Here is a 26858-nt window from a genome sequence, read left to right as displayed (position 1 = left end):
GCAGACAGAAGCTCGAGTAGACTTGCTGATAAAGGTGAGGGTCACTTTGAGGTGAGGGTCACACTGAGAGGTGAGGGTCCAGGGCAGGAACGGCAAACTCGAGTTTCCTGCTTCTGAAGATAAAGTCCAGTTCAAGGCGAGGAGGCCGGTGGGGGCCGGCCTGCCGGAACCAGGGACTGAGTCAGGGCTGCAGGGACCGCAACGGGCAAGACGTCCTCAGCGCCGGCCCTCATGCCGGGAAGGCAGGAACCGAGGCTCTGCCGCAGGGGCCGAGCTGGCACGAGGCCAGCAACCACGGACTCCGCTCAGGACAGCGACGGCCGCCACCAAGCGCCTGCGCGGTGTCGGTGAATTCCGCCGTGTTCCGTTCTCCAAGGAACCTGCGGAGCCTCTGTCCAGACAGAGGAGGGGCAGAGGCTCCGAGGACCCGAGGAAACGGAAGCACCTAGAATCTCGGCTCCAACGTTCAGTAAGAGGCCCCGGGGAGACGGCCAGCCTCTCCTGTCACCCAGCCACCATCCCATCCCGGCGGCGTGAGCACAGACAGCGTGCCTCGGTCTCCTCTCCCCACGTGCGCGGTCGGACCCCCGGAGACAGGGCGGGGGCCGTGGGTGAGGGTCGCTGTATGAACCCAGGCAGCGCCCCACCCAGTGGCCGGCCGTGAGCCGAGCCCCAGTCGTGGGGAGTGCACCACGATGGGCTCGTTCCGCCGTGCAGCCAGACTGAAAACGGCTCCCTGGTGTGACCTCCGAAAAAGGGAGTCTGTCGGCCACGAGCAGCCAGTCTCCAGCTCGGCCCTTCCCCTCCCCAGGTCAAGGTCTGCAGACACGGTTGGCCAATGAAAGTGTGCCCAGGTGTCCCCTCCGCCTTCCACTTGGGCCCACAGCGTGTGTGGCCCTGGGCGTCTAACCCAGCCCCATCTGTGCGCCTGCCCCTGGTCTCCAGAGGGACCGGTCACCGGGACAGAGCCCTGAGCAGGTGGAAAACACAACAAAAGTGCCAGAAAAAACTGTCTTTCAAACACTTCTGGAGGCCGGTGGGACAAAGGACACGCCCTGAGACGGCCCTCCAGCTACAGGAAGAAACCGGGGGAGGCCTTCAAGGCTGCGACGTAAAGGGGCGTCCAAGACCACCCCCCAAGGGTGACCAGCATGCACCCAGCACGAGGGTGTCCGTGTGGAGACCAGGCACCTGCAGCTCGGGGGCACGCACTTCTGACACCGCGTCTGTGAATCCGGGTGCGCGGGGACGCACTGACGTGGGGCCAGGAGCAGGCGCTCACGCTGAGGGCTGCCGTCACGGTCCGCGGCAGCCCACCCTCCACTCGGGCAGGGCAGTGAGGGTGACGCCCGGGGGTCTGCAGCCCAGGGCGCCCAGGTTCACGGTCGGAAACACTGCAGGACTAGTCCATACAGACTGTGAGACCTCGTTTCCGGCTTTGCCGAGAGTGTGCTCTGCCCCACGCGTCCGACTGTATAAAAACGTTGAAAACTTGTCATTTTGTCTTCTAGGCCTCTGTGTGCTACGTACGAAGGCCCTGCCTGAGACGAGAAAAAAATACCGTGAAAACAAGAAGGAGCCCAGCGGCCAGGAAGCACTGCGCTCCCGGCTGGCCCCGTCAGCGACCCAGGGCGGAGTCGAGCCAGGCTTCCCTCCTCAGCCTCAGTCGCCCTGGCTGCTCCAAGGACCTTCCAGAGCGGAGTTCTCTCGTTCGGGCTCTAAGGAGCCCTCATTTGGCTACTCCACACCACACTGACCACGGGGCAGGCCGCCGTGGCCACCACTCTGGGGGTTCAGAAGCCCGGACAGCCCATGAGCTGTCTCCGTGAGCCAATCTCGGCGTCTATGCAAGACCCCAAGGCCGATGGACGTCCAGGGCACCCTGCTCCTCGCCGGTCCTCGGTGACTCCACTCAGCTCCTCGCCACCCGAACGTCCCAGAAGCTCGGCCAAGCTGACCGGCGCCCGAACTCAGGGAAACAGGAGTACCAGCGGGTCTACGACCAGCCCCAGGCCAGCACCTCACACACCCCTAAAATCATGACCCCGAAGGAGCGGACAGGCGCCTGGCCCCTCCCCACAGACGGGAGGAGGGCGACCGGCTCTGTCCAAGTCCCGCGCCGTCGGCAGAGCGGGAACACCGCTGCCGCCTCACCCGGGGCTGGGTCTCCTCCCGCAGAGGCTCCCTCGGGTGCCCGGCCGCAGCCGGTGCGGCATGAAGCAAGGCGGACGCTGCCCACGCCGCCAGGGAGGGCGCAGGCCCGGGGAGGAGGGCTCTCTGGGAAGCAGCCTGGGTCCGCCCGGAAGGCTCTCCGGTCTGCAGGGAAGGGCTCAGTCCCGTCTACCTGACGTTCTGCCCCCGCTCCCAGAGGAAGGCCGGGCCTGGCCAGGGAGAGTCAGAGGCGAGGCACGGCCCGGGCCTGGCAAGAGACAGGGACGCGGGACGCGGGCCCCGCCCAGTGTGGCCGAGGGCACGGCCACCCGAACCCCTGACACGCTGGCTTCCCGGGTGATTTTCCTACAGAACCGCTGCAGGACTAACCGCCCAGAAAGAGACTTCATCTTGGGGATGAAAATTCTTTCCAGGCCTTGAATAAAAGGGAGAGTTTCACATTTCATCCACTTGCATGTCCCTTAACAATAAAAACTTATTTAAAAGGCCATGAATATGCAAATTCCGTTTTAAATATGGAAATGCAAAACACGTAAGAAAACAGTCTGGGCGTGAAGTATTAACGGCATCTCCTCTGGCTGACAAGAGACGATGCGAGCCGGCTGCTGCGGCAGGCTGACAACCCGTGGCCGGAGCTCGCGGCAGCTGGACGGCTCAGCCCAGAGCAGCCAGAGCCCTGCCCTCCCCGGCCCTCCCCGGCCCTCCCCGGCCCTCCCCTACCCACAGCCACACCCTGCCCTCCCCTGCCCTCCCCTACCCACACACCCACATCCCCAGCCATACCTGCCCTCTTCTGCCCACGGAGTGGGCCGGGCTGGCCTCTGCTACAGAGCCCAGATCTTCTGACCCACTGCTGTCCTACACCCTGCCCGCCATCACGTCTATGCAGCCCCTCCCTGCAGAACCACAGGGCCAAACCTCGTGTCCCTGCCAGCACAGCCCCAGGTGCACAAGCCCCAGGGCGCACAGAAGGGGCACCGGGCCTGAGTCTGGACAGTCCGATGAGGACAGGCTCTGTCCCCCAAGGGTACAGCGGTGACTCTCCGGTGACTCCGGAGCACCAAGCACAGGGTAACCTCCTGGGTCACAAGCAGGACTCCAACAGAGGCCAACCAGGCGGCAACTCACCCAGCACAGTCCCATCGGGCAGCCTAGAACCCTCGGGTCTGCGTGTGGAGCGAAGGGCCTGGAGGCTGGCCCAAGGAGACACACGTGTACACGCGCCCACGCGCCACCCCCCACGGAGCAGCACACCTTGAGTGCAGCCACCCCAGGTGAGGGCCCCGCCAGCGGGAGGCTGATGACTCCCGACAACACCGCCAATCCCCCTACGGAAAATCCTGCCACCCTCCGTCCAGAGAGCTCAGGGGACTTCGGGGACCTTCTCGTGAGAAGCTCTCTGTGGACAGGCGGGAAACCGAGGCACGGACTGAGAGCACTTCTTGCCTCTCAAGCTGTGGTCCTGGGAGCTGGGTGGAGACGTGGGGCCTGCTGTCCGGAACTTGCCTTGAAACGCTTGCTGACCTGGGGGCCATTCGGAGGCCACGCCACGGGCGCCACACGGCAGAGGAGCCGGCGAGGTCTCCAGCCCCAAAAGCTGCCACGGCCAGCACAGCTCCACACGCACGCCCTGATTTGTGCTCTGCGCGGCCCGTGAGAAGCACCGATCCCCACGACAACGCGCGGCTCCGTCGTCCAGCTTGTCGGAAGACTTAAATGACACGTCCCCAGACCCAGACCCAGGCCCTAGACTCGGCTCCCTGAGGCTGCCCCCCTACACCCGCCCCTGTGCCAGGCTGGCACCACCAGGAAACCCTCGGGACCTCAGACTGGGCTCTCTCCCAGGGGTGAGGGGCCTCGGCCTCCGGACAGGAGCTGGACAGTCACGGTCCGGATGATGGGGGCAAGTCCTATGCTCCCTTGGCCGAACCGGAGAGGGTGTCAGTCGAAGGTCTGCGCCCCCAGGAGGCCTCGAGGCGCCCGCCCTGCGGGTCTCGCCAACACCGGACAGGAGACGGCCGGAAGCACCGCAGCCCGCGGCTCCAGGAGAGGCATCAGGGAAGACGCCCGCCGCCTGCCACCTGCAGCGCTCCCCTCACGCTCCCCCCTCCTCCCTCCCCCTCTCTAATTGGCCACAGGATTTATAGGCTTGGGAGCGGCAGTCCTGCGGGGGGGGGGGGGGGGGGGGGGGGGGGGAGGCCGCGGAGGAGGCTCGAGGACCGGCGGGCGCAAGAGGCTTCCAGAGCGGCGGGCACCACCTCACGTCCAAACACGGGCACTGCAGGCAGGTGCCGGTACCCCCTCGGCCGGACGGCGTGGAAGGGGAGGCCCAGCGTCCCTCCGTTCAGCCTCGACGGGCACAGAGGTTCCTGGGTTCTCTTTCTCCTGCTGACAGGCCCAAGAAGGGAGCGGGTTTGAGAACCAACGTGACGGGCGGCTGCAGGCCGACCCCGTGCAGGAAGGCAGCGGTCCCGCAGCGACCACACCTGCCCTGCCCCAACCGCCTCAAAGGCCCAGCTCACGTCCCCTCAGGCGGCCGAGGGTTGGGGCGCCGCCACGGCTGAGGGGAGGAGAGAGGCCTGTGTGGACACGCGTGTTCCAGACACGAGAGCTTCCGGAAGGGGCTGTAAACACAGACTGGGAACCTGCCTGGGCTCGTACACAGAGAAAGGCTGCCTCTCACTGGGCCCGGACAGCTGGCTGGTGCTGTGCTCGGTAGAGGCGTGTCACCCACCCCTGGAACGTAGGCACTGTCACGACCTCCATTCCGAAGAGGAAGAAAATGAAGTCCGTGTGGGCAGCCTCGACTCACGTGGGCTGACACACGTATCCCACCTCCCCGGCCACCAAGCTGGCTCAGGCAGCGGGGCGCCCCGCACCCTGGCAGACACGCGTCTGCGGGGTCCAGCCTGCCGGGGGTCGGCCCGCGTGGGACTGCAGGGGTCGGGGACAGGAGCAGGACACAGAAATCCCGGGCAGGTTCCCCCCAACCAGGTGCTCCCGGAGGACGGCCCTTGGGGCCTCGCCAGCAGCCCTGACCCAGGGCCATGCAGTCTGCGCCAGCGGACAGAAGAGACCCCGGCCGAGACGGGGGGGGGGGTGGGGAGGAACGCGCGAAGCGTGTCCTTCAAGACAGATGCGTGGGGCCCGCGAGGCAGGCGGGACATCCCAGCTCTCATCCCTCACGCTCCTCACGTATGCTGTTCTCTGGTTTGTTTTTGTTGTTTTTCACAGTCCCGGCCAGATCTAACTCAAAAGCTACTGGGCCCGCGGAACGTTCCCTGATCGACCTCGTGGTCAGAAACAGCTACGTCTCTCTGACCAAACACCCTTCTACCTCTTAGAGCCTCTGCACCAGTGTGAGCACACGTGTCCAAGGACACGTGCCTACACACGTGTGCACACCCCCAGCCCCTCCCCACGGGGGTTACCCACACCGGCCCCAGCACAAGCCAGCACTCCATCGGGCCTTACGTGGCCCGTGGTAAAGCACTCGATGCCCTTCAGGGCCACGATCTCAGTGACGACACCTGTCTGCTCGGAGGGACACATGTGTCACAGCCACCCCGAGGACACCAGGCTGTCTCCACTTGGGCGTCAGCCGCAAACGGAGCAGGAAGAGCCTTTCCGGGAGCCGTTAAGGGGAATTACAAAACTCACCACTTAGAATAAAGCAAAGCAGCCAAGTTTACCCTCTAGTGGGACGTGTGGGAATGGCTTCAAGCCACTCAGGCGGCACAGCGTGAGGGACAGCAGACCACGGTGAGAGCTGGCCGCACCACGGCCGGGACGAGGCGTCGGGAGTCAGGGGGCAGCGCCGGGCCCGCTGCGGGCCACACAGGTGCCCACGCACCCTCCCACCCCACCCCCGACTGCCGCTGCATCTGGCCACCGGGCGGGGGCGAGGACGCGAGGACACGGGCACACGATGGTGACGGAAGGGGTGAGAGAAGCAGGACCCCGAGGGCGGCAATGGGCCACGGTCCTCCTGGCGGGGGAAACGGAATGTCCCAGAAGGTTTCTCACGGCAGAGGCTGCCCGAGGGACGTGATCTGTCTGACACGCGTCTCCAGGGGAGCCTCCTACACCGACCCCACGGGGCAGGGAGAGCGGCCGGGGCCGTCCTCACGGTGCGGCGGTGACACGGCTGGTGCCGGCGGGGTCGGCGCTGCGATGCCGGGTGCGCTTCGCAGGCGGAGCCGCGACAACCGCCTGTGGCTTCAGCGACTGAGAACGACCAGAGGGCCGCGCACCCGCAGCGCTGGTGGCACCCGCCTCCGGCAGCGCACGCGCTCGCCACGTGCCTGACGTCACTCTGACCGGAACCGCAGCTGTGACTCCCTCGACCCAGACACGTCCCCGCGCCAGGGTCAAGGTAAACAAGCACGCGATCAAAACACACTTCATACGTGACACCCAATCCGACGGGAAGCCTAGCTGAGGCGGGCAATTCAAACGCAGCCGAGACCCGAGCAAAGCCCCGGGGCCAGCAGGGTCCCAGGCGGGACGACCTCTACCTGACCTCACGGGCTCCTCAACATAAGCACGTCTGAAGCGACTTCCTGGTCACCCCCCGTGGACACACAAAGCAGGCTGCTGTTCCACGAGCTCCCACCAAAACCCCACCAGTCTGGTTCTCTCGCCTGCCACCACTGTCCTTCCCACGGACCACGGGGCCAGCCCCTCCACGTCCTCCCCCGGCCACACACAGGAGACAACTCTCAGCGCCCTGCCCTCGGCCACCCCAGAGGCCACCACTGCCCCGTTCCCTCACCGGGCGCCGGGCCACCCAACACTGACAGAAAGAACCTCCGTACTTGGCTCTCGACAGCCCCATGACAGTTACCGCCACCGTTGTCCCGACAGGTGAGGCAGAGAGGCGATTCTACTGTCTAAGACACACAGCAACTCGGTGGCGGGCCAGGACTCCAGCACGGGCAGCCTGAGCCTCGAGCCAGTGACCTGGCCGCTCTCCAGGCACAGGGCTCCCCGTGCACAGAGAGAACAGGTCCTCGGTCACTGTGAATCTTCTGCGGCCGTCACCAGCCCTGCTGGCCTCGGGACAGCTTGAGAGCACCATAACTCACATAGACACAGGGTGACAGAGGTGACAAGGCCTAATCATACTCCAGGCGGTTCGAGACGACAGCCCAAATGCTTCGCACGAACAGCAGGGAAAGAGCCACACAAAGAATTATGACCCTGATGCTGATCTTAACTGCCCCCCCTCGGGGGTGACACAAAACCCATCGGCCTGCCGGCTGCCGGGAAAGCACACAGCCAAGGGCAGTGCCGCTCGCAGCCAGAGACGGGCAGCATGTGCGAGGACCGCCCACCCACCCGAGTCCCCTCACCACACAAGGCCCAGGCGTCCCCAGTCAAGGCCCAGCGCTCGTGGCAGCGGCGGGAATGACCTGCTGGCCGTGTGCGGCAGGACTGTGACCCCAGGTGCGCCAGGGCTCATGACCCCTGACAGCTTGCGACCGGGGGCTCTCGGGAGGCAGCTCTAACCCAGAGGAAAATGCCATGCTTCAAACCACCTACAGCGACGGTACGGCCCGGGGCTCGGATGTGCTTACGGATGCGGCCCAGGGTCCCGGGACTCATCCGCCCCAAGTGCCAGGACCCTCAGCACGAGCGCGCAGGGCAAGGGCTGCGGGGCTGGTTCTCGAGGGCCCGTGGCAGCTCCCCCTGCCTCCACATCTGCCACAGGTGCAGATGCTCCCCCCACCCCCGCACCCACACCAGTCACAGGCGCCGTGGTCTGGGCCCCAAAGGAAAACAACCTCCCAGCCGTGGCCCGGCTCTAGAAGCCAGCTGTGAGCGCTGCACAGGTTGTGTACTGAGGCCCGGCGAGGGCGAGGCGGCTCACAACAGCATCCCGTGAGCTCTGGGCGGAGCACGGGGTCACAGGACACACCCAGATCCTCCACAATCACCCTGTGTCCGCGGCACACAGCCTGGGGGGGAAGAGCGTGAGCCTTCAGCCTCCAAGAACCAAAACTAAATCTACGGCAGCAGCGGCGAAAAGGCAGGATTCCCTGAGCTGTAATTAACCTCCCGTCTGAAGGCACCACCAAACCCCTTCGCGTCAGTGCCCGCTGGTGCCCTGCAGCAGTCCGAGAACGGCCACGGAAGGGGAAACCGCAGAGAGCCTGGCCTAAGGGTTCACAACACCCCTCAAAGGGCAGGGGTGCCCTAGCGCCAACCGGAAACCCTCTTGACTCCCGGCCCCACGCCACAGAGGGCCCCACGTCTCCGGGCGTTCCCAGGGCGCTAATGAACACTGGGGCCATTATCACACCACAAAACAGCCCTCACGGTAGACACGCGCCCCACTTTGACGTAAGGAAATCAGAGCTCAGAACTCAGGGAAACGTGCATGAAACCAGCAGCGAAGTTCATCTCTACCACAGGAAGAAGAACACCTCCACCCCCGTGCAACTTGGGAGGGCTCTGGAAGGTTTCTGCCTCTGAATGCCCCAGCCCACCGCTGGCCTTGCAGCCTCCAGGCCACGGGCACGAACATCGAGGGAGGCACAAATCCCAGCGAGGCTGGCGGCAGTGCGGGACCAGGCCCGCCAGCAGTGAGGTACGGGCACACTCCGCTCCACTCCGGGGTTGGCCAGCCGTGGCCCAGGGATGTGCCTTCCCTCACCTCCCCCAAGTGAGGCGAGCGCAGGACACTAGAGCACCAGATCCTTCCCTGAATGACCCACGGCGAGGCTGGTGCAGCCTGACTCGAAGCCGCCACGGAAGGACCCGGTGAGGGACAGACCAGAAGAAATGCCTGGGGCCCAAACTCACAGGGCCCACCCTCCGGCCCGGGCACCACGGCCTCAAGTCGCTTGCTCCCCTGCTTGTGTGAGCGGGAAGGCCCTCTGAACCCTCAGGCCCTGCCCCCTGCGTGCCTGCACCTGCAGAGACCCCGCATTCTCGGCCGCTGGCCATGGTGCCTCTTCCCACGTGCCCTCGATTTCTGCTTCACTGGCCGCGAACGTGAGAAGTGAGGTCCGCCGTCCTGACCAGGCCTCCCTGCCCTCCACGCAGAAGGCCATGACCAGCCCACGTCGCCTTCTCGCCCACGGGACCAGCAGCTGCCCGGCAGCCCACCAGCATGAAGGATGCCAGGCCACAAGACCTCTCTGTCCCGGTCAGGAAGGGCCACATGTCAAGGGCCCCCCACCATCTCTTCCCGGGGCCCACACACGGATCTATCATGAACAAGCACAGCGGGAGCCACCTGGCCTCCCCTATCACCCGAGCGCTCAGCTCCTCCTACGGGGCCGCGGCCCTGGACACGGCCACGCCGTGACAGCCGGTCCGCCCTGGTGGCCGTGTGCGGACTGCGTGCGACACCAAGGGCCTGCTCCCAGGGACGCCTGAGATGTGCCCTTGCTCTGAGGTGGCCACTCACTCTCAGAGGGGACCGGGAGGACAAGGTGCCTGGGGGTCCCCATGGGGGACTGCTGCCTGAGACAGACTCCGGGGTGACTGCCTCACTCTCAGAGGGGACCAGGAGAAGGACAAGGTGCCTGGGGGTCCCCAGGGGGGTGGGGGGGAACTGCTGCTCGAGACAGACTCCGGGGTGGCTGCCTCACTCTCAGAGGGGACCAGGAGAAGGACAAGGTGCCTGAGGGTCCCCGGGGGGGGGGGGGGGGAACTGCTGCTCGAGACAGACTCCGGGGTGGCTGCCTCACTCTCAGAGGGGACCAGGAGAAGGACAAGGTGCCTGGGGGTCCCCGGGGGGGGGGGGGTGGGGGGGGGCACTGCTGCCTGAGGCAGAGGCCATGCCCAAGCCAATCCCGAAAGGGATCAATGCAAAGGTCACTCCGCACTCACACCTGCAAGCCAGTGCGCAGCGGGCCCCTGCGCCCCCACGTCCCCGCACACGGAAGCCGGCCTTCCTGCCACCTCACAGCCGGGCCTGAGAAAAATGAAGACAAGTTTTCTTCCCTCTGACAGTTCGTTCTGTCCCAAATTCAAAGTAAAATGAAGAAGATCGTCTAGAAAAATGTAAAAGCTTCAATTTCAAGTCACTTTTAACGCCCGTTTCATCTGACGGTAGCTTTGAAAGCAAAAGGCAATCTTTATCGTTTGAGGTTCTTAAGCTAAATTGACATGATTATGTCCAACATAACCAGATGCTTCTAAAAGCCCATTTTCAAAGTGACATCAACCCCCAAAATAAGAAAACCTTCCCTCTGGCTCCTAATGAATCCTTAAGACGCCACGTCCACAGAGGGCTGAGGCTGCCTCGTCACAGACCCCCGCAGCTGTCCCGCCCCTTGAGGGGTCCCCGCGGGACGTGGACGAGCCGCAGCGTCGGGGCAGCCCCGTCCCTCCGGAAGAGCTCTGGGGCAGGCCGAGGAGGCCGGAGGGGGACGCGCCGGCAGTGGGGCGCAGGTCTCTCCTTCGTGCCTGCGGACGGGTCGCCAGAAAAGGGAGGAAGACAACCCTGGGAGAGCCTGGGAGTGGCCTAAGGACAAGCATTTGGTCTCCGTCCCCTCTCCCGGCACTGAGCTCCTAAGAGCCTGGGCTTCCGAGGTGAGAGGGGCATTTCGTCACTCGTAACAAGCCCCTCGCGACCCCAGCCCCATCCGAGCTAACGAGGGGACCACAGGAGTGGCTGGAGCGACCAATCACATACTGGGGGGGCTAGGACTTCCAGGTTGGGGACCGCAGGGTGGGGGCTGAGCTCTTCACCAAGAGCCAGCGACTTCAGCACGGAAACTCCATAAACACCCCAGAGTGGGGCTCAGACAGCTTCTGAGCTGGAGAGCAGGCCCAGGTGCTGAGAGGGGCAGGCCCAGAGAGGACACGGAAGCTATGCACCCCCACCCCTCACTCCCGGCCCCCCCCAGCTGGCTGCTCGGAACACATTCTTTGTCACAAACCAGTGACTGCACGTGAAGCGATTTCCCGAATTCTGAGCTGTTCTAGCAAATCCTCGAACGAGGCTGGGGTGTCGAGGGAAACCCTGCGTTTGCAGGCAGCCGGGGGACCCAGGACTGGAGACCAGGGTCTGGAGTGGGGGCAGCGTGTGGGACCGAGCCCTCCACCTGTGGGGTCGTGTCAGAATGGGGCGGACTGACAGAGCGCCAGCTGGCCTCAAGTGGCATTCGGTGTCAGGAGGAAAAACCTAGCACCGGAGAAGTCACGCAGCGGCTGGCCGGCGGGCCTCCCTCCGGGAACAGGACTCCTTCCTCACTGTGCCGCCGCGGGGGCGGGTTTTCCTGTTACTCACCACCAGGGGCGTCCCGGCTTCCATTCCTCTCTGCGCACACAGGGCACAAACACGCAGACGCTTCCCCCCGCCACCCATCCACCGCAGCCTGGGGTCCACACCATCAAGGGGTCAGTCGGAGCCCAGGCCACAAAGACAGGCCGGCAAAGACAAAGAGGTTCCCGGTCCAGGCGCACATCCTTCTCGTGGCCCCCCAGAGCACCAGGAAGGCGGCGGGCGGCCCGGCAGCCACATGCTGCCTCGACAGGGTCCCCACCGTGGGACAGAAACGGTGGGCACCCTTCACCCGCAAGACCGGCCCAGCCCCCGCTCACTCAGGCCGAGGGAACAGTGACGCACAGCTGTTCCCGAGCCAAGCCCAGGGGACGCACGCTCCCTGGCGCCCCCGCTGTCCGAAGCCAATGCCCCCCACGACCACCGGGGCCAGCAGGCCTACCTGCTGGTGATGACATTGTTCCGGTCCTGCAAGGCAAGTTCTCGCTGCTGCAGGTCAACGATGAACCTGGAAAGGTCTTCCGGGGTCCTGCGGGACCAACAACACACGTTAGTATCAGCCATTTCCCGGAGGGGACCTCATTCTGTGAGTCCCAGACCTGGGGCAGCTCAAGCCCCGCGCACCGTCCCCGGGCCAGTGTGGTGGGGGCACTGCACACGCACCCCAACCTGGGTTCAAACCACAGCCCGCCACTGGCCACGTAACATCAGGTGAATTACTTTTATTTGACAGGATTTTAGTTCACCCGTAAAAAGCGATCAATAGCCAGCCGACAGCGTCACCGTGCAGAGGAGGGGAGATGAGGTGCAGGGGTGCTCGGCATGGGTCAGCGTGCCCTCCTCTCCTCCCTCCTCCCTCCAACCAGCAACAGTAAGAGACACCCACAGTCTGTGCTTCGTCACGTTCAAGCTGCTCAGCCTGGCCGTGTGGGTTCCCCTTCAGGACGGCCCTGCTGCTGCCCCGTCCCCCACAGAGACGAGGAAGCGGGTCCAGGGCATTAAAAGTGCCCCAGGGTGCAACGGTCTTTGAGCAGCGCTGGACCTCAATCTGGCTCCTGGCAACTCAACACCCTAACTCGGAACACACGCCAACGTCTCCGAGAGAATGAAAACACCCAGCTCAGTGGGAACGTTCCAGACACAGCACAAAGCACGCAAGCTGGGGGCTCCCTGGCCTGCAGGTGGCGGGTGAGCCAAAGGCCGACGGACCGAGCAAAAGGCCAGGCAGCACGTGCGAGACAGCACGGCCTCTTCTGTCACCAAAGGAGCCACGGGCACCGTGACCAAAGCTACACCCACAGGACTCGCCCTCCGCAGAATCAGAGTCCGTCACAAAGCTGTGGGAGTGGCTATTGGTCACCGTGGCGCCCGAAGGCCCTCTTCCTGGCCTCTCACGGCACCACGGTACCAGGCTCCCAGAAACACCCCACTACCAGGCCAGGCCCGGGGGCTCCGCCACCCACAGCCTTGCCTCTGGACACGAACCCGCCAACCCACTGCCCCCGGACTCCGCGGCAGGTCACCCTGGCTCGCAGTGCTCTTCCTCAAGCCGTATCAGGACAACCGGCACCTCCCGGAAGAGGGACGCTCCCCATCCCGCCTGCCGCGCTCGGCGTGCGTGCGCGGGGCCTCTCGGGGCCTCTCGGGGTCCGCCGGGATGAGAACGTGAGCTCCCAGCACCGGCGCCCGGCAGCCGTCCATGCGGAAGCCCTGCGCAGCCCAGTCCTCACACCCCTGGGCCTCTGTAGGCCACACGCCTCCCGCAGGTGCCCCCCGGCTCTCCCACCCTCAGTCACCCTCACAGACGCCCCCCCCCACCCCGAGATGAAGCCCCTCACTGGGCCTGGGGGAACCCCTGTGCTCCTCCCCACGAGAGGATTTAAGGGACCTCACACAAGACCGTCACCCAGGAGGGGGAGCCTGTGCCGGCCTTGGATGTCAGCTCCCACTCTTCTGGGAGCTTCTTCAAGCTCTATGACCTTGGGACTTAAAGACACTGGCACAGAAAGAAGGAAATCTTTTCAAGCCAGGAGGGATTTCTTTCTGAAACATCCTACAGAGACGCTCAAGCGGTCGTTCCTCTGTGTTACTCCATCAAAGGGGTGTGCAGACCGTTACCAGAGCCACAGGCCAAGTTTACTGAAAACAAATCCACAAAAGACCCCGGCCCCCGGCCCGCTGCCGGCCTCGTCTTCCGCTCAGGCCCGTGCAGAGGACCGTCAGCAGAGGGCCACCCAGTCTCTCGGGGATCTGGCGGCGGAGGCGGCAGTCCTCTCTCCAGGAGGGCGGGTGGCCTGCGGCTCCCTCCCGCCAGAGCCTTCCCGGAATCTGGAGCCCAGGCGGCAGGGTCGGGAGCACCTGACAACAATTTGGAAACCAGCTTTGGGCCCTGGGGCCGGAACCCGCCCCCGCAGAGCTGGCGGTAGAGCCGGCAGAGAGCCCAGACCCACTCTCACCGGGCTCTCCGGCCTCCTTCCGAGCGAAGGTAATGGAAACGAGCCAGTTTAATGATGAGGGGAACACCGCAACGGCTCAGAAGAGGAGGAAAGTGACCTTAACGAGCCGTCCCTCTGAGATGCTCCATCCCACTGACGGCGGGCACCCGCGTCCCCTGGGACCCAGGCCAGTGTGCACGGGCCGCCCACACACGCGCGCGCATGTACACGCACCCGGCCGCGCCCAGGAGGCCGGGGTCTCTGCCCCCTCCGCTCAACACTCACACGGAGGCCATCAGGCGGCCAAGTACCGCCGGACTTCTGGGCGGCCATCCGGGTCCTGGCCCCACCAACGAAGCAAGCAGCAAATCTGCTTTCCCTCCCCTCCCCCAGAGAACACCGGGCCTGCCGACGTGGCCCCCTTCGCCCGAGGCGGGGGACGTGGGCGGCCGAGGTCGCCCGAGCCCTCGTCGCCCCTCCCAGAGCAGGTGGGTCGTCCCCGCACAAACCACAGGCACGAGGATCTGGCTCACACGCCCGTGGCGGACTCTCCGCCGGGCTGGTCCTTGGCCACAGTCCCAGCCCCCGAATCCCAGGTGCCACCATTGAGCCACCCCCTCCTCGCAGAGCAAGGACGTGGGCTGCAGGGCCTGCCTCCCCCACGTGCCCCACTGCACAAGACTAGAACGCGTGCACGACGCCCACACCCGCCCCGGCCTCACGCCACCACCGGACAGCCTTTCCCTCGGTGGCCCGCGACTCTGGCTGCAACGAGACCCAGGGCCCTTCTGGTCACTCCCAACAGCACTAAAAACCCAAAGCACAGAAAACTCTTGGCCACGCTCCAGAATCTCCCACCGACCTCAGCGACAGCGAGAAGGCAGGACGTCTTCGAGGAAAGAGAGCGGGTTCAGTCACGGTCCAGACAACCGCAGGCCGACGCGCCAGCGCGACAGGGCTCCTCGGGCCTATCTCCAAAGCCCCGAGACCCAGGCATGGTGCAGTGCGAGCGCCCGACAACCCTCGCGCAGCCGTCAACCGCACGGGAGCAGGGAGAGACGGGAACCTGGACAACCGTCTCCTGAGGTGCACCGGCCAACCCACTTAACACCGTGTGGGAACAAGGACAAGGCACGGGTGACGACGACGGTGAAGTTGTCACACCTCGTTACATAACTGAGGAACGTAAAGTCCAACGTGAAATAAGTAATCGGTACGTTAAACCGCGTGGAGTCCTGCAGACCCTCAGGTCTGCAGCTGATCAAAAAGAAAACACGTTCTGCTGGAGGACCACCGTGTAGGAGCTTTAGTTAGAAATGGTACATGGAGGGCGATGGTTCCGGAATGTTCCGCACAAGAAAAAGGAGAGACAGAGAGGTGGGTTTTGCAACAAGTGGACGCTCTAAAGCCAGAAGGCTGAGCCAGGGGCAGGGGTCCTGGCTACAGGTGACCTCTCAGGAAGCTGCCCCAGCACTCGGCTTGCTGTGGAAACACGCCCTAGGAAAGGACGTGGGTAGGTCAGGCTCCGAGGGACTTGAACTGACCAGGTCCCCTGGGGCACAGCTGAAGGCGTTCGGGAGGCATCTGGGGGCAGCAGAGACAACAGCAAGGGTGAACTCGCTCATCCCCAGGTCTCCGTCAACCGGGACAGCTTCCCTGTCTGGTGTGTGGCTCCCGTGACCTGGCCGTGCAGCCCCCACGACCCCAAGGAGGGTCGGGCCGTTGGACAAGGTAAGAAACGTAACCAAGAGGGGAGTCCCCGCCCGCCAACCCGGAAGCGCTCTTCAGGGAATGCGTGTCAAGGAAGCAACGGTGCGTGCCTACGTAGGTGGGGTGGCAGTCTGTCCTCCCGTGGTAAAATACTCCTAACGCGACATTTACCCTCTTAACCACCTTTAAGCATCCAGCTCGGGGCATCAAGGGCCTTCACCTGCAGAACTTTCTCATCTTCCCAAACTGAAACCGGGTCCTCGCCGAACGCCCCTCCACACCCGTCCCCGACCCCGGGCGCCCCCGCCTACTGTGTCTGTGGACTGGACGTGAGGGGGGCCACGCGGTCCTTCTGTGGCTGACGTCACTGAGCACCGCGTCGGAAAGGCTCACCCATCTTCTGGGTCAGAGTGTCCTTCCCCCCTGAGGCTGCACGATACTCCAGCGTGTGGACAGGCCCTGCCTTGTCTCTCCATCACCATCTCCCCATCAGCTGTCGCGGACGCAGCTGTGAACACGGGCGCACAGCTATGTGTTCGAGTCTGTGCTTCTGACTCCTGGCTACATACACACAAGTGGGGTAGCTGGATCATTCCATCCTTGGTGTTCTGAGGAACCGCCATACTGCTTTCCACAGCGGCTGCCCGGCGCGCTTTCCCCACGTCACTGTCTTTCACATTTAAAAAAATAAAGGCTCAATAATGGACAGTAAGTAGGTTCTCACATGGGTGCCGTCTACTCGTGAGACTTGCTGCTGGGCAAGGAGGGGGCAGGCGGTTGCCACGCAGCACAGGGCACGGGGAGAACACGGGGGGCGCACTCACTGGACAGGACAACGGCACACGCGGGGTTCCGCAGGTGGGGGCACCATAACGGGGTGGGTCATCTGGAACGGGAACGACGGTCTACATCATCCAGAGTCACTCCAGTCCACACACATCCACCTCTCAATCCATGGAATCAAAACCCCTGGAGATGGGCCCAGGACCTACAGACGAGTTCCCGTGTTTCCTACGCACAACTCAGAACCCTGGTCATTTGCAGAAAAATGGGGGCAATCCAAGCAGCAAAACTATCCCAGGGACGCTGCAGGGCAAATCACCAAAAAGGTTATGCCCTCAAGAAAACCACCCACCGGACATGTGACAAAACACTCTCTGAGACTCTGTCCACTTGATAGACAACTGCTAGACTCGGTAATTAGGTCCAAATCAAAAAGAAGAATCCCAGAAGACAAGGCCATGAACTACCACGGCCCTCGTTTCATGACGGGGCACAGAGGCACAAAGCAGTGAGGCTGCATGCCCACGTCACACAACCCGCAACCGCCAGGGCTGGGGGCACACCCAGGTTGGTTTCGTACAACAGGGCACACTCAACGCCATGAAAACAGTAAGGAGAGGCGACAGGAACAAGATTCCGAAATGCTAACACGTGTGGATCTTTTGACACCAAAAAATACACACACTGAGAAAAGCAAAACCACAAAGTAAGATCAACGAGATGAAAAAGGCATCTGTGTGTGGGGTGCCCAGGTGGCTCAGTCAGTCGAGCGTCCGACTTCGGCCCAGGTCATGATCTCACGGTCCGTGAGTTCTAGCCCCGCAGCGGGCTCTGCTGACAGCTCGGAGCCTGGAGCCTGCTTCGGATCCTGTGTCTCCCCGTCTCTCTGTCCCTCCCCAACTCATACTCTGTCTCTGTCTCTCTCTCTCTCTCAAAAATAAATATTTTACAAAAATTTTTTGACACACCTGTATGAAAAAAAGAACAGGGAAAAAATAGAAAATGTTCAAGAACAAGCAAGACCCCAAACACGGCAGCAGAACTCTGCTCTCTTCACTCTTGGAAAAGTTTCTATGCCGTGAGAATATGTTTCAACAAGTTTTTTTAGAGCTGTACGTCCAAGCTGTGGACACGGGGGCCACAGTGGCCAGCGCTGACCAGGTGAGACCGCACAGGTGCCGAACGAGGGTCCTCAGCCCTCCCAGCCCGGCGGCCCAAGCAAGGAGACCGCTGCGGGGACACGGGGACCCACGCTCACCGTGGCGTCCTGACCGCTCAGAGAGGCAGGGCGCGGGAAGCTCCTCGGGCCTCCCCGGCTTCATAGTGCAGGTCAGCAGCCCCGAGGGCTGGCCCTGCACAGCGCGTGGGGGCCCAACCTGCCATTCCAGAGGCCCAGGCCCCTCTCTCCAGCGGCCTGACCGATGGCAGCGGAGGAGGCAGACGCGTGCGCCTCAGCATACAGTGTGTCACAGGTCGGGTCTGTGGGCGCTTGTCCGGCCAGGCTCTCCAAGTCACACGGGCCTGGGGAAGGAGCACAGAGGAAAGAAGGCAGCCTGTGTGCCGTCAGGGAGAGGCGGCCGCAGGCGGTACACGCCGGGCGAGGACGAGGCCCGGAGGACGGTGATGCGGATCCCTGGCACTCGAGCAGGGCGCTTGTTTATTCAGACCTTAGGGACCCCCTGGCCCGAGGGCAGGGCCCAAGCCCCGTCCTCCAGAAGCACCCCCTCTTCCACCCAAAGGGCAGGTAAGTCCGGCAGGTGCTCGGGACACTCCAGGACAGGGTCCCTAAAACCACACCAACAACTTCCCAAGTCCAGGCTCAGAAAATACGCCAACGACACGTGCGTGTACCTCCAGACCACGCCCTGCAAAGACTCACCCCCGGCGGATAGCGGATGTCGGCAGGCACCGGAGGACCAGGGCCGGGATCAGCGGTGGCAATCGAAGGGATCTTTGGCTTCCTGCACCTCGTGTGAATTTCTTACGACAAGAATTCGGGTGTGACACGTACAAGTACAAAAAGAACGAACACCACCCTGCCACACAATGCACTACATGCAAAGAGCCGCTGGAAACGCCCAGCTGGAGAAGCAGGGGGGTGACAGATGGGGCTCACCCACATACGCTCGACACAGCATGAGCCAGGGCGCCGGGACACAGGGAGAAGGGCATCTGGAGGAGGCGCAGGGGGACAAGACAGGAGAAGCCCCGGGATCCGGGGATCCAAGAGCCACACCTGCACCACCAGCCACCTGTCATGAGCGGCCCGGCTGCTGAGGAGCCGTGGAATCGGCCAGAGCACCTCCACCCGGCAGAACGAGCATTTACCTTCTGGAAACCTCCTGGCCTGCTGTGTGGCCAGAGCTGCTCGGAGATGTTTGCCAAGGGTGTTCTGGGGCTTAGCTGAACGCTCACGGTGAGCGGGACTAGGCCTAGGGGTCAGCCCAGCCCAAGACTTCCTGTGCACACACCAAAAGGTGGACGGCCTTCAGAGGGTCGGAGGACCCTCCACTCAGAGAGGACAGGAAAGTGACAGTCTGCAGCCTGAGCCGTGACAGCCGCTGCTGACAGCCCTGACTGGTGGGCTTCCAGGGAGGAAGGCGTCTCTTTGCTCACAGTGCCGCTGAACGTCGGCTCACACTCAGCCGTGCGTGTGGCATGGCGGGGGCCGGGGGCGTGGGGGGTCACCGCACAGGTCGCGCTCGAGGAAAGGCGGTCCGGCCCGGCAGCAGCCGCTCCGAGGCTCGCGCCAGCAGGTGCCAGGGCCCCTGTTGAAGCCCGAAGTGCCAGTTTCAACGGGCCTAAGAGACGTGAGACGCAGAGAAGTCTGACTCCCAAAGTGAATGAAGCCTCCAGCTCTCTCCTAGGAAGGTACTCTCCCCAAGAACAAAGCCCCCAGGCTGGGGGTGGGCTTCGGCGGGGGCACGCTACAGCAAGGGGACGAGCCCCCCGTACAAAGTACACAAAACCGGGAATGGAAAATACTGCACAGGAAAACTCGGCTTAAACCCAAAAGGAGGACCGACGCTGACGACTGCAAAGTCACAGGGGCAGTGGGATGTCCCGTTAAGTCAGGTTTTTCTTGATAACGTGGCACAGGAATGTGGGGAGGTGGTGCTGGGGTCGGGGGCATCATGTCACCAAGCTCTGAGTTGGGACAAAAGCTGGTATTCGTCCCAGGATGGGGAGAAGCAGCTACTGTTTTCCCGAAGAAAAGGATGAATTCTGTATCCTGGACGTGGACCAGGTTCTGCTAGGGTCACCATCAGTGCCTGTCCCTGCTGTACCCAGCCCTGTGGCCACTGAGCTGGAGGTCAGACGCTCCAGAGCCAGTGACCACTGATGGTCCCGAGACCACAGGCACCCACAAAGGTCACCTCTCTTGCCCCTACATGACACGTTGGCCATGTGGCGGGCCACGGCCGTCGGTACAACTTCTAAAGCTGCCCATTTCCGAGATAAACAGAGAAAAGTCGCTCTTTCCCCCACGGACAGTGGGCCGGCCAGTGACAGAGACAGTCTGTGGCTCCAGCTGCCTGCCACTCTCCGGCCCCACGCAGGCACCCAAAGGCCCACAGGACAGCCCGGAAGCCAGCAGATCCCCGAACCACTGCAGGTACCCCCAAAGTCAACGAAGTCCGCACGCTGTCACAGACCGACCTCCCCACCGCCACGCCGCCCGACCAACTACTGCCCCTCAGCGGCCCTCCGCGTGGGCCTCCACCGCCCGTGCGGGTCTGCAGGCGGCTGCTCAGGTGCCCGTCCCGTCCCCCCTCTGCTGGAGCCGCGACCCCCCTTCCTCACCATTCTCTGCTCGGTGTCCAGCGCACGGTCCCTGAGTTCCGCGCCGAGCTGGCTGCGAATCTCTGCACCGACACCCCCTCAGGGCTCCCCCGCACCCTCCCGGGACAGCCCAGTCCTCCTCAGGCTCCCTGCCAGCCGTTCCCCGCTGGGCGCCTCCTGCCCCGGCCAGAAACCCACCTCTTACGTTCCCTCCCCGCCTTGCCCCAGGCTGGACCCCCCCAACATGAGACTCTGGGTCCTGCATTCTGGGGTTGCCCACCTGCCTCCTGGACAGCTCCATGCCGGAGGGCACCTGCCTGCTCCTCCAACCACACTCCTCTTGTCTTCTCTGTTTCTGGAAACCGAACGGGCCGGGCCAGCCGCCAGGACAAGCCTGTAGTCCCTGGGGCCGCGTCCAGGCCACCTGCCCCCACTGCTACAGCGTCAGCACAGACCCGGACACGGCTGCTCACACGGGCTCTGCCGCGACCGTCGGGTGGCCTCCTGGTCCAGCCCCTGGAGCCCGTACTGGCCTCTGAGCATCAGCTTGCAACTCAGCAACCACAGCCAGTCCTTTAGAGTGTGAGTCAGGTCCCACGCCTCTTGTCCAACTCGACAGTGCCTCCACGACGCCAAGGAGACGCCAAAGTCGCCACCGGAGCTTACGAGGCCTGGCGCAGCCTGGCCTCCCAGACGCCCACCTCAGGGCCTTTGCACGTCCCGCTTCTGGAAGACTCTCTTCCAAGGTGTCTGTGCGGTACACCCCTCATCAGCTCTCTCGGGTCTCTGCTCAAATGTCCCCAAGGCCTCCTCCAGGTCCACCCCCACCACCCTGTTCTGAACTGTAGCGCCGGCCCGCCCCAGCCTCTGTCCCGTGGCCCCACACCCACTCCTTCACAGAGCACCTCAGTGAGATGTGCCAGGTCTCACCCACTTCCTTACTGGTCCTTCTGCTTCGACCGGAATGCAAGCCCAGGCGAGCCAGAGGCTGTTTGCTTTCTCCCACTGGCCATGAACTAGAACAGCCCCCGGCACGGAAGCAGGTTCGCAATCAGGAGCGGTTAAACGGACACGAGACCACGCCACCTTTGCAGAACGGTAACCGTCCAACCAAAATGCGTCCAACCAGAGCCGGAACTCAGACCACCGGCTTACCGGTCAAACACGTCACGGCCCACCCGTACGCTGGAGTCTGTTCAAAATAAAGAGAAGAGCGGACCCCGTGTCTGTGTTCACACAGGGAGGCCTGGAAAACGGCAGAACTAGATGAAAACATGAGCGGCAGGACGTGAGTACTATGCACCTTTTGTGGGAAAGAAATACGACACGTGCACACGGAGCTGTGCTGGTCTGTGTTCGCAGAAGAATGTCCAGAAGGACAAACAGGACAAAAGCAGCGGCTTCCTGTAGGACAGGATGAAAACCGGGCAGGAGACCTAGCGCTACCTACCTCTTTCGCAAGCTTTAGTAATCACGCCCAGGAAATACAACACCTACTCAGAAAACAACTTGGGAAACTTAGCTCTGTGAACGTAGGCTGCGGAATTCGACGGAACACAAACGTCTTCTCAAAGGGAAAGCGTTACCCGTAAGTTAGCGCATAAAAATCTAACTGCAGCCGTTTATAACCGAACGACCGCGCATCCTGCGTCAGGAGCGTTCGCCACGTATGACGGCATGATCTGCTCTCCAAGGGAGGCTCTCCGAGTGCCGGCGGAAGGCTTCCTAGCTGGGAGGCCAGGACGGCGGACTGATCCCGATCGCTGGCTGACGTGAGGAGCCCAGCGCTTTCCTCTCCCACATCCCAAACGTCCTCACGGAAACCGTGACGCGTACGCGGGGCCGTCCCTACGCGGCAAACTTCTTGCCCCGCGGCTGCGCCGACTGGAGTCTCACCTCATATTGTTTACGCAAACCCCGGATCGGAATCCACGCTTCTGGCTTTGCGTCTTGCAAACGGACACGTGCGATCTGCCTAAATTTTACCACCCTTCCTCTCAATCGTGCAGTCAGCTCACCATGTTCAACGGCAAACTTTGGGCAGTTTTCCTCGGAGACTCTCCAAAGCCCTCAGCTTTGCGTTCACGGAGACACCGTTCCCTTACCACTCAGTTTTCATCAGTCTCCGTGACGCCGAAGAAGTTATGTGGCTGTGGCAACACGTGCACGGGACGGAGACGGGCGCTTCTCGGGCGGGGCCTCAGCACCTCGCGTGGGCAAGGCTCGGGACGGCCGGCAAGTTCCGCAAAGACGCAAGGCGCCAGGGCTGGCTCCGCGGCGGGGGCGGCGACGAGTCCTCAGAGGAACCATTGTTCTTCGTGACTTAAGGGTCGAGACAGGGCCGCACACGCCCCTTAAAGACGTGCTCTTTTCTGTGTATAATACGTTTCGTGTGTTTAAACACCAGCCGGCGGCCCAAGCACCCGCCGTGCTGCAGGAGGGTTTCCGGCTGTTTCAGGCACAGACGGGAGCAAGGCAAACCCGTTAGACGACAGAATCCGAGTCCACCGAGCCACACGGAGGGCGGAGGGAGGAAGGGAAGGAATAAGGGGTGTGGGGAACCAGGTGCCCTGCTGGGTAGCGACCCCGCCCTCGAGGAGGGCAAGGACACGATGCGGGTCAGGTCAGGACCGGTGGGTAACAGGCCGTGGCTCGCTGACGGAACGTGAGTCCACGGGTCCATGTTTAAGAACAAGCCTGGGGCTGGAATTCCAGCCACTGCAGCCCCCCTCCAATCGGCGACGCCTGCAGCGTGAGACCTCCGAGTTTCCCCGCCTCGGTCAGGCCCGTCGGGGAGCGAGGCCCCTCCTTAAGTGACTCTGGCACAACTACGGGCTCCCCGCGTGTGGACTCCCCACGTGGACAGCCGCAAGGCGAGCAAACTCCTGGCCGTGGTCAGCAGCGGGTACCAGACACTGCGGTCCACCGGCCAAGCCGGCGTACCTGCTTCAGGGAAACGAGTTACACGGGTCCCCTGACACGTGTAAATAAAACGAAGAACTTTCAAACTTACACTTGCTGCCTTCAAAATCCTTCCCCCAGCTCAGGCAGGATTAAAAGGACTTCAAAGCAGCCCGGGTCCCAATTAAGCCGGTGTGACCACCCCAGGGATGCTAGAATATTCTTCACACTAACAAGAGGTACTCTTTGAACTGTCTGAGCTAAAAAAAAAAAGCTCTCAGAAGCTTTCAAACAAATGCCACAATTTTCTCTCCCTGTTCCCTGGCTCTTGGGAAAAGTTGATCTTTTGAACGCTTTAAACATTCAAAAAGGCAGCTTCACAGGGCCCCAAAGACCACTTCAGCCAGGGGCTCGGAACAAGGGCAGCCAGTGGGGGGCTCGGCCCGGCTGGACACAAGCGGGCACGTCCACCCCGTAAGTGAGCACCGCCAGCAGATCCGCGGGCGGGGAGGATGGGCCTCATCTTGCACGCCACACCCAAACGCTCCTCCCAGCATCGGGAAGGCCCACCTGGGAGGCCGGGCTGGCGTCTGGAGGGGACCGCGGCTCACAGGCGAGGTCTGCTTCCACGGACAGGGGCACCCCGGCCCCACAAGCGGGAGGACACGGCAGGTGGGAACAGCGTGAGCCATCGGGGATGTCACGTTCGCATCCGCACGCACGCCGTCACTCAGACGCGCTCGGCCGCCACTTCCGACGATCTACTCCAGGGCCGTGGCCCTCCCTGTTCAAGCATTAGAAAACCCTGGACGATAAAATCAGCACCCCCCGACCCTCGGCCCACCCAGCCTGCCTGCGAGGATTCCTTTCAGCAGAGGCAGTGGGTGGACGGCAGGGCAAAGGACAGAGGGCAAGTCAGGTGGCTACTTGGGAACAACCAAAGGCAGCGCAGGAACAGAGGATGTCGGAACGAGGATGCTGAGGCAACAGCCGGAACGAGGAAGACGCTGAGAACGTGCTGAGCAGCACAGGAGAGGGGGTGTCAGAACCAGGCAGAAGCCGCAGGCATGGTGGAGGCCCGGGCAGCGGGCTCGGGGGGAGCTCCAGCAGGCTGTGCAGCCCCAGGCAGGTTACGGCCCCTTTGTGAACCGGGTCTACACTTCCTCCGGTGAGGAAGGGCCCGGGGGAACAGGACCTCTCCTCCTGATCTAGGATTCTGTTTGCAAAAACAACGGTGCCCAGCGGACCGGGTCGCTGTGATGACAGGAGCCACGTGGGGGACAAGCCCGGCAAAGCGAGGTCGCCAGACCGAGGGTGCACACGAGCGCTGGGTCCCTGAGGCACAAACCCAGGAGGGGGCTCCGGGAGGGTCAGGGCACACCGCACATGCTCGGGGCTCGGGGTCCGGACGTGTGGCCCCGTGGCGAGTTACACGAGTTCCCCGAGACGCCGGGTTTTATTCTGAGCAGGACAGCGACACGGTCCCGGTCGTCGGCGTGTAGAAAAAGCGTGTCTTGCTGTCTGTAGCAAGGAGAACCGGCAACGGCCCAGCTCCCCCCACGGCAGGGAACTGACACCAGCACGACACGGGACGGCACTAGGCAGCCAGCACACGGGGCCGCGGGCGGATGCTTTGAGGACGGCGCGTGAGGACCAGGGACGACCGCGAAGGCTGCAGCTCCCACCCACGGGACCACCTGCCTCCGTCTGTGCACCGACGCTGAGGGTCCAGGAAGATGAACGGGACCCCCAGAGAGTGGCTGCCGCCCAGGACTCGGGCGGGGAGGGTGTTTTCCACCTGCACGTATCTCGCTATCTTGTAACGCACGTTCCGTGCGAGACACGATGAAGAACGAAGTCCCACAGCCACCTTGTTCTACTTTGTTGTCAAGGAAAACAAATATTTACGAACACGAGTGGTCTCCCAACTGGTAACACCAGGAGCACGCGGCTGCAGGGGATGTGCACTTGGACGTCCCCACAGGCCGGGCACTGCGACCCACGAGAGGCCAGTCATCGCACCACAAGAACACAGAGAAATAAGCAGCTGGGGGGTGGGGGAGCTGAGGGGCTCCTGGAAGGCTCCGTGGGAAGACAGGTTTCAGACAAAGCCTAAATACTGAGCAAGCATCCTCCCAGAGAAGAGGACATCGTGGGCCCCGCACTCAGGCCCCAGGGACCCTGGGCCTAGGTCACGGACTCTGGCCACGACTCCCCGACCTCACGGGATCCATGAGGCAGCTCTCTCCAGCCACGCGGAGGGCCCGTGGAGGGACGCCAATGCCAACCTCCTAGGTGTCACCGAGGCGTCACAGGGTGAACAAAGCCAGCCTGGACGTCCCATTCTGAACAGAATCTGATGGACCGTGGCCACCAATTGCCCCGGCCACCTAAGGAATTGTGCAAGGCACGATCGCTGGCGCCAGGGACAGTCCGGGCAGGGCCACGGAGGCAGAGTCCAGGCCCAAGGGGCACCTGTCAGCCACGCAAAGAAATGCGGCTTGGTCGCAAGAGCAACAGGCAGAGTGACTGCCCAGAGCTTCACTGACAGACAGCCCTTGGGAAGCCGCAGTGAAGAAGGATCTTAAGAGGTCACGGTGGAGACAGCTGGCCGCTGGTGACGTTTTAACCGCATGACAGCAGTGAGCACAGCCAAGGCTGGCGCGACCTGGAAAATGCTCTGGAGACAGATTGGGAGGCGGCGGCGATGCGCTGGCGGGGAGGGGGGCGAAGACGAGAACCGGGGGCTGGGCCGGGCGCAGAGCAGACACGGTGCCCTTCCCTGAGACGGGGAACGGGGCCAGGCGCCGGGCTGGCCGTCCCAGGGCGGGTTCCTCACAACAATCCCCAGGCCTCAGCAGGAACAGGGAACTTGTCGTAAGAGGCAGAACTTAACGCCTCCAAAGGGCCGGGTTTCCGGGCCATTGCACGCGGAGGCTGCGCTTGAGAGAGGGGGCAGGAAGGAAACGGGACAGAGCCCTGACAATCCCAACATTCAGCCGAGGGGCAGCGGCACAGAGCGCCGAGCTGACCGACCCTCCCAGGTCACCGGCAAGGTGACCAAGGAATCAACAAAGCCAAGATTAGTAATTTCTAAAAGCGGATAAATAGGGCGCCTGGATGGCTCAGTCAGTTAAGCGTCCGACTTCAGCTGAGGTCATGATCTCACAGCTCGTGGGTTGGAGCCCCGCGTCGGGCTCTGTGCTGACAGCTCAGAGCCTGGAGCCTGCTTCGGGTTCTGTGTCTCCCTCTCTCTCTGCCCCAAACCTGCTCGTGCTCTCTCAAAAATAAAATAAACATTAGAAAGGAAAAAAAGAAACCAGAATTATACCTTCTAGATCCATCCATGTCATTGCAAACGGCAAGCTCTCATCCCTTTCGATGGCTGAGGAACGTTCCGCTGGGTACATATGCCCCACGTGTTCTCTGCCGGCTCATCAGTCGACGGACGTCTGGGCCGCTTCCACAGTCTGCCTACTGTCCATAGTGCTGCTACAGACATCGGGCTGCATGTGCCCCTTTGAGTTAGCGGTTTTGTTTCCTTCGGGTAAACACCCAGTAGGCGACGACAGACTCTTAATCTTAAATCAAGAGGGGAGATGGGTGGGGGATGGGTGCAACAGACGACGGGGATTCAGAGCGCGCTCCTGGCGGCAAGCCCTGAGGGACGCACGGCAGCGTTGAATCACTACACCGTGCACCTGACACCCAGGACACGGTAGGTCAACTCTGCGGAGAAAATAACTACACGTATACACGTGTGAGATGCTGGAAGGCTGAGCATGTAAATGACACTGGTGAGACCGGCTGTGGCTAGAAGGACAGGAAGCTGT

General features: G+C 62.8%; 1 protein-coding gene across 5 annotated transcripts in view; it reads right to left on the bottom strand.

Moving 5' to 3' along the window:
- MAD1L1 (mitotic arrest deficient 1 like 1) overlaps window positions 1-26858 on the bottom strand; it is a 317342-nt gene that overhangs the window by 247336 nt on the left and 43148 nt on the right. For 3 of the 5 annotated variants that reach the window (XM_053893964.1, XM_053893965.1, XM_053893967.1), the window contains exon 10: window positions 11856-11942. The exons of 1 other annotated variant lie outside the window; for it this stretch is intronic. In XM_053893964.1, coding sequence (XP_053749939.1) covers window positions 11856-11942 — 87 coding nt within the window. Of the gene's footprint in view, window positions 1-11855; window positions 11943-26858 lie in introns of those variants that run through there. One more of the 5 variants, XM_019422455.2, reaches the window with a different exon arrangement.

Source organism: Panthera pardus, unplaced genomic scaffold (genome assembly GCF_024362965.1).
Source record: "Panthera pardus isolate Hobbes unplaced genomic scaffold, ASM2436296v1 HiC_scaffold_4, whole genome shotgun sequence".
In the NCBI taxonomy this organism is placed as follows: Eukaryota; Metazoa; Chordata; class Mammalia; order Carnivora; family Felidae; genus Panthera; species Panthera pardus.
Note: the sequence above shows the minus strand (reverse complement) of the source record. Positions and strands in the feature narration are given on the sequence as shown.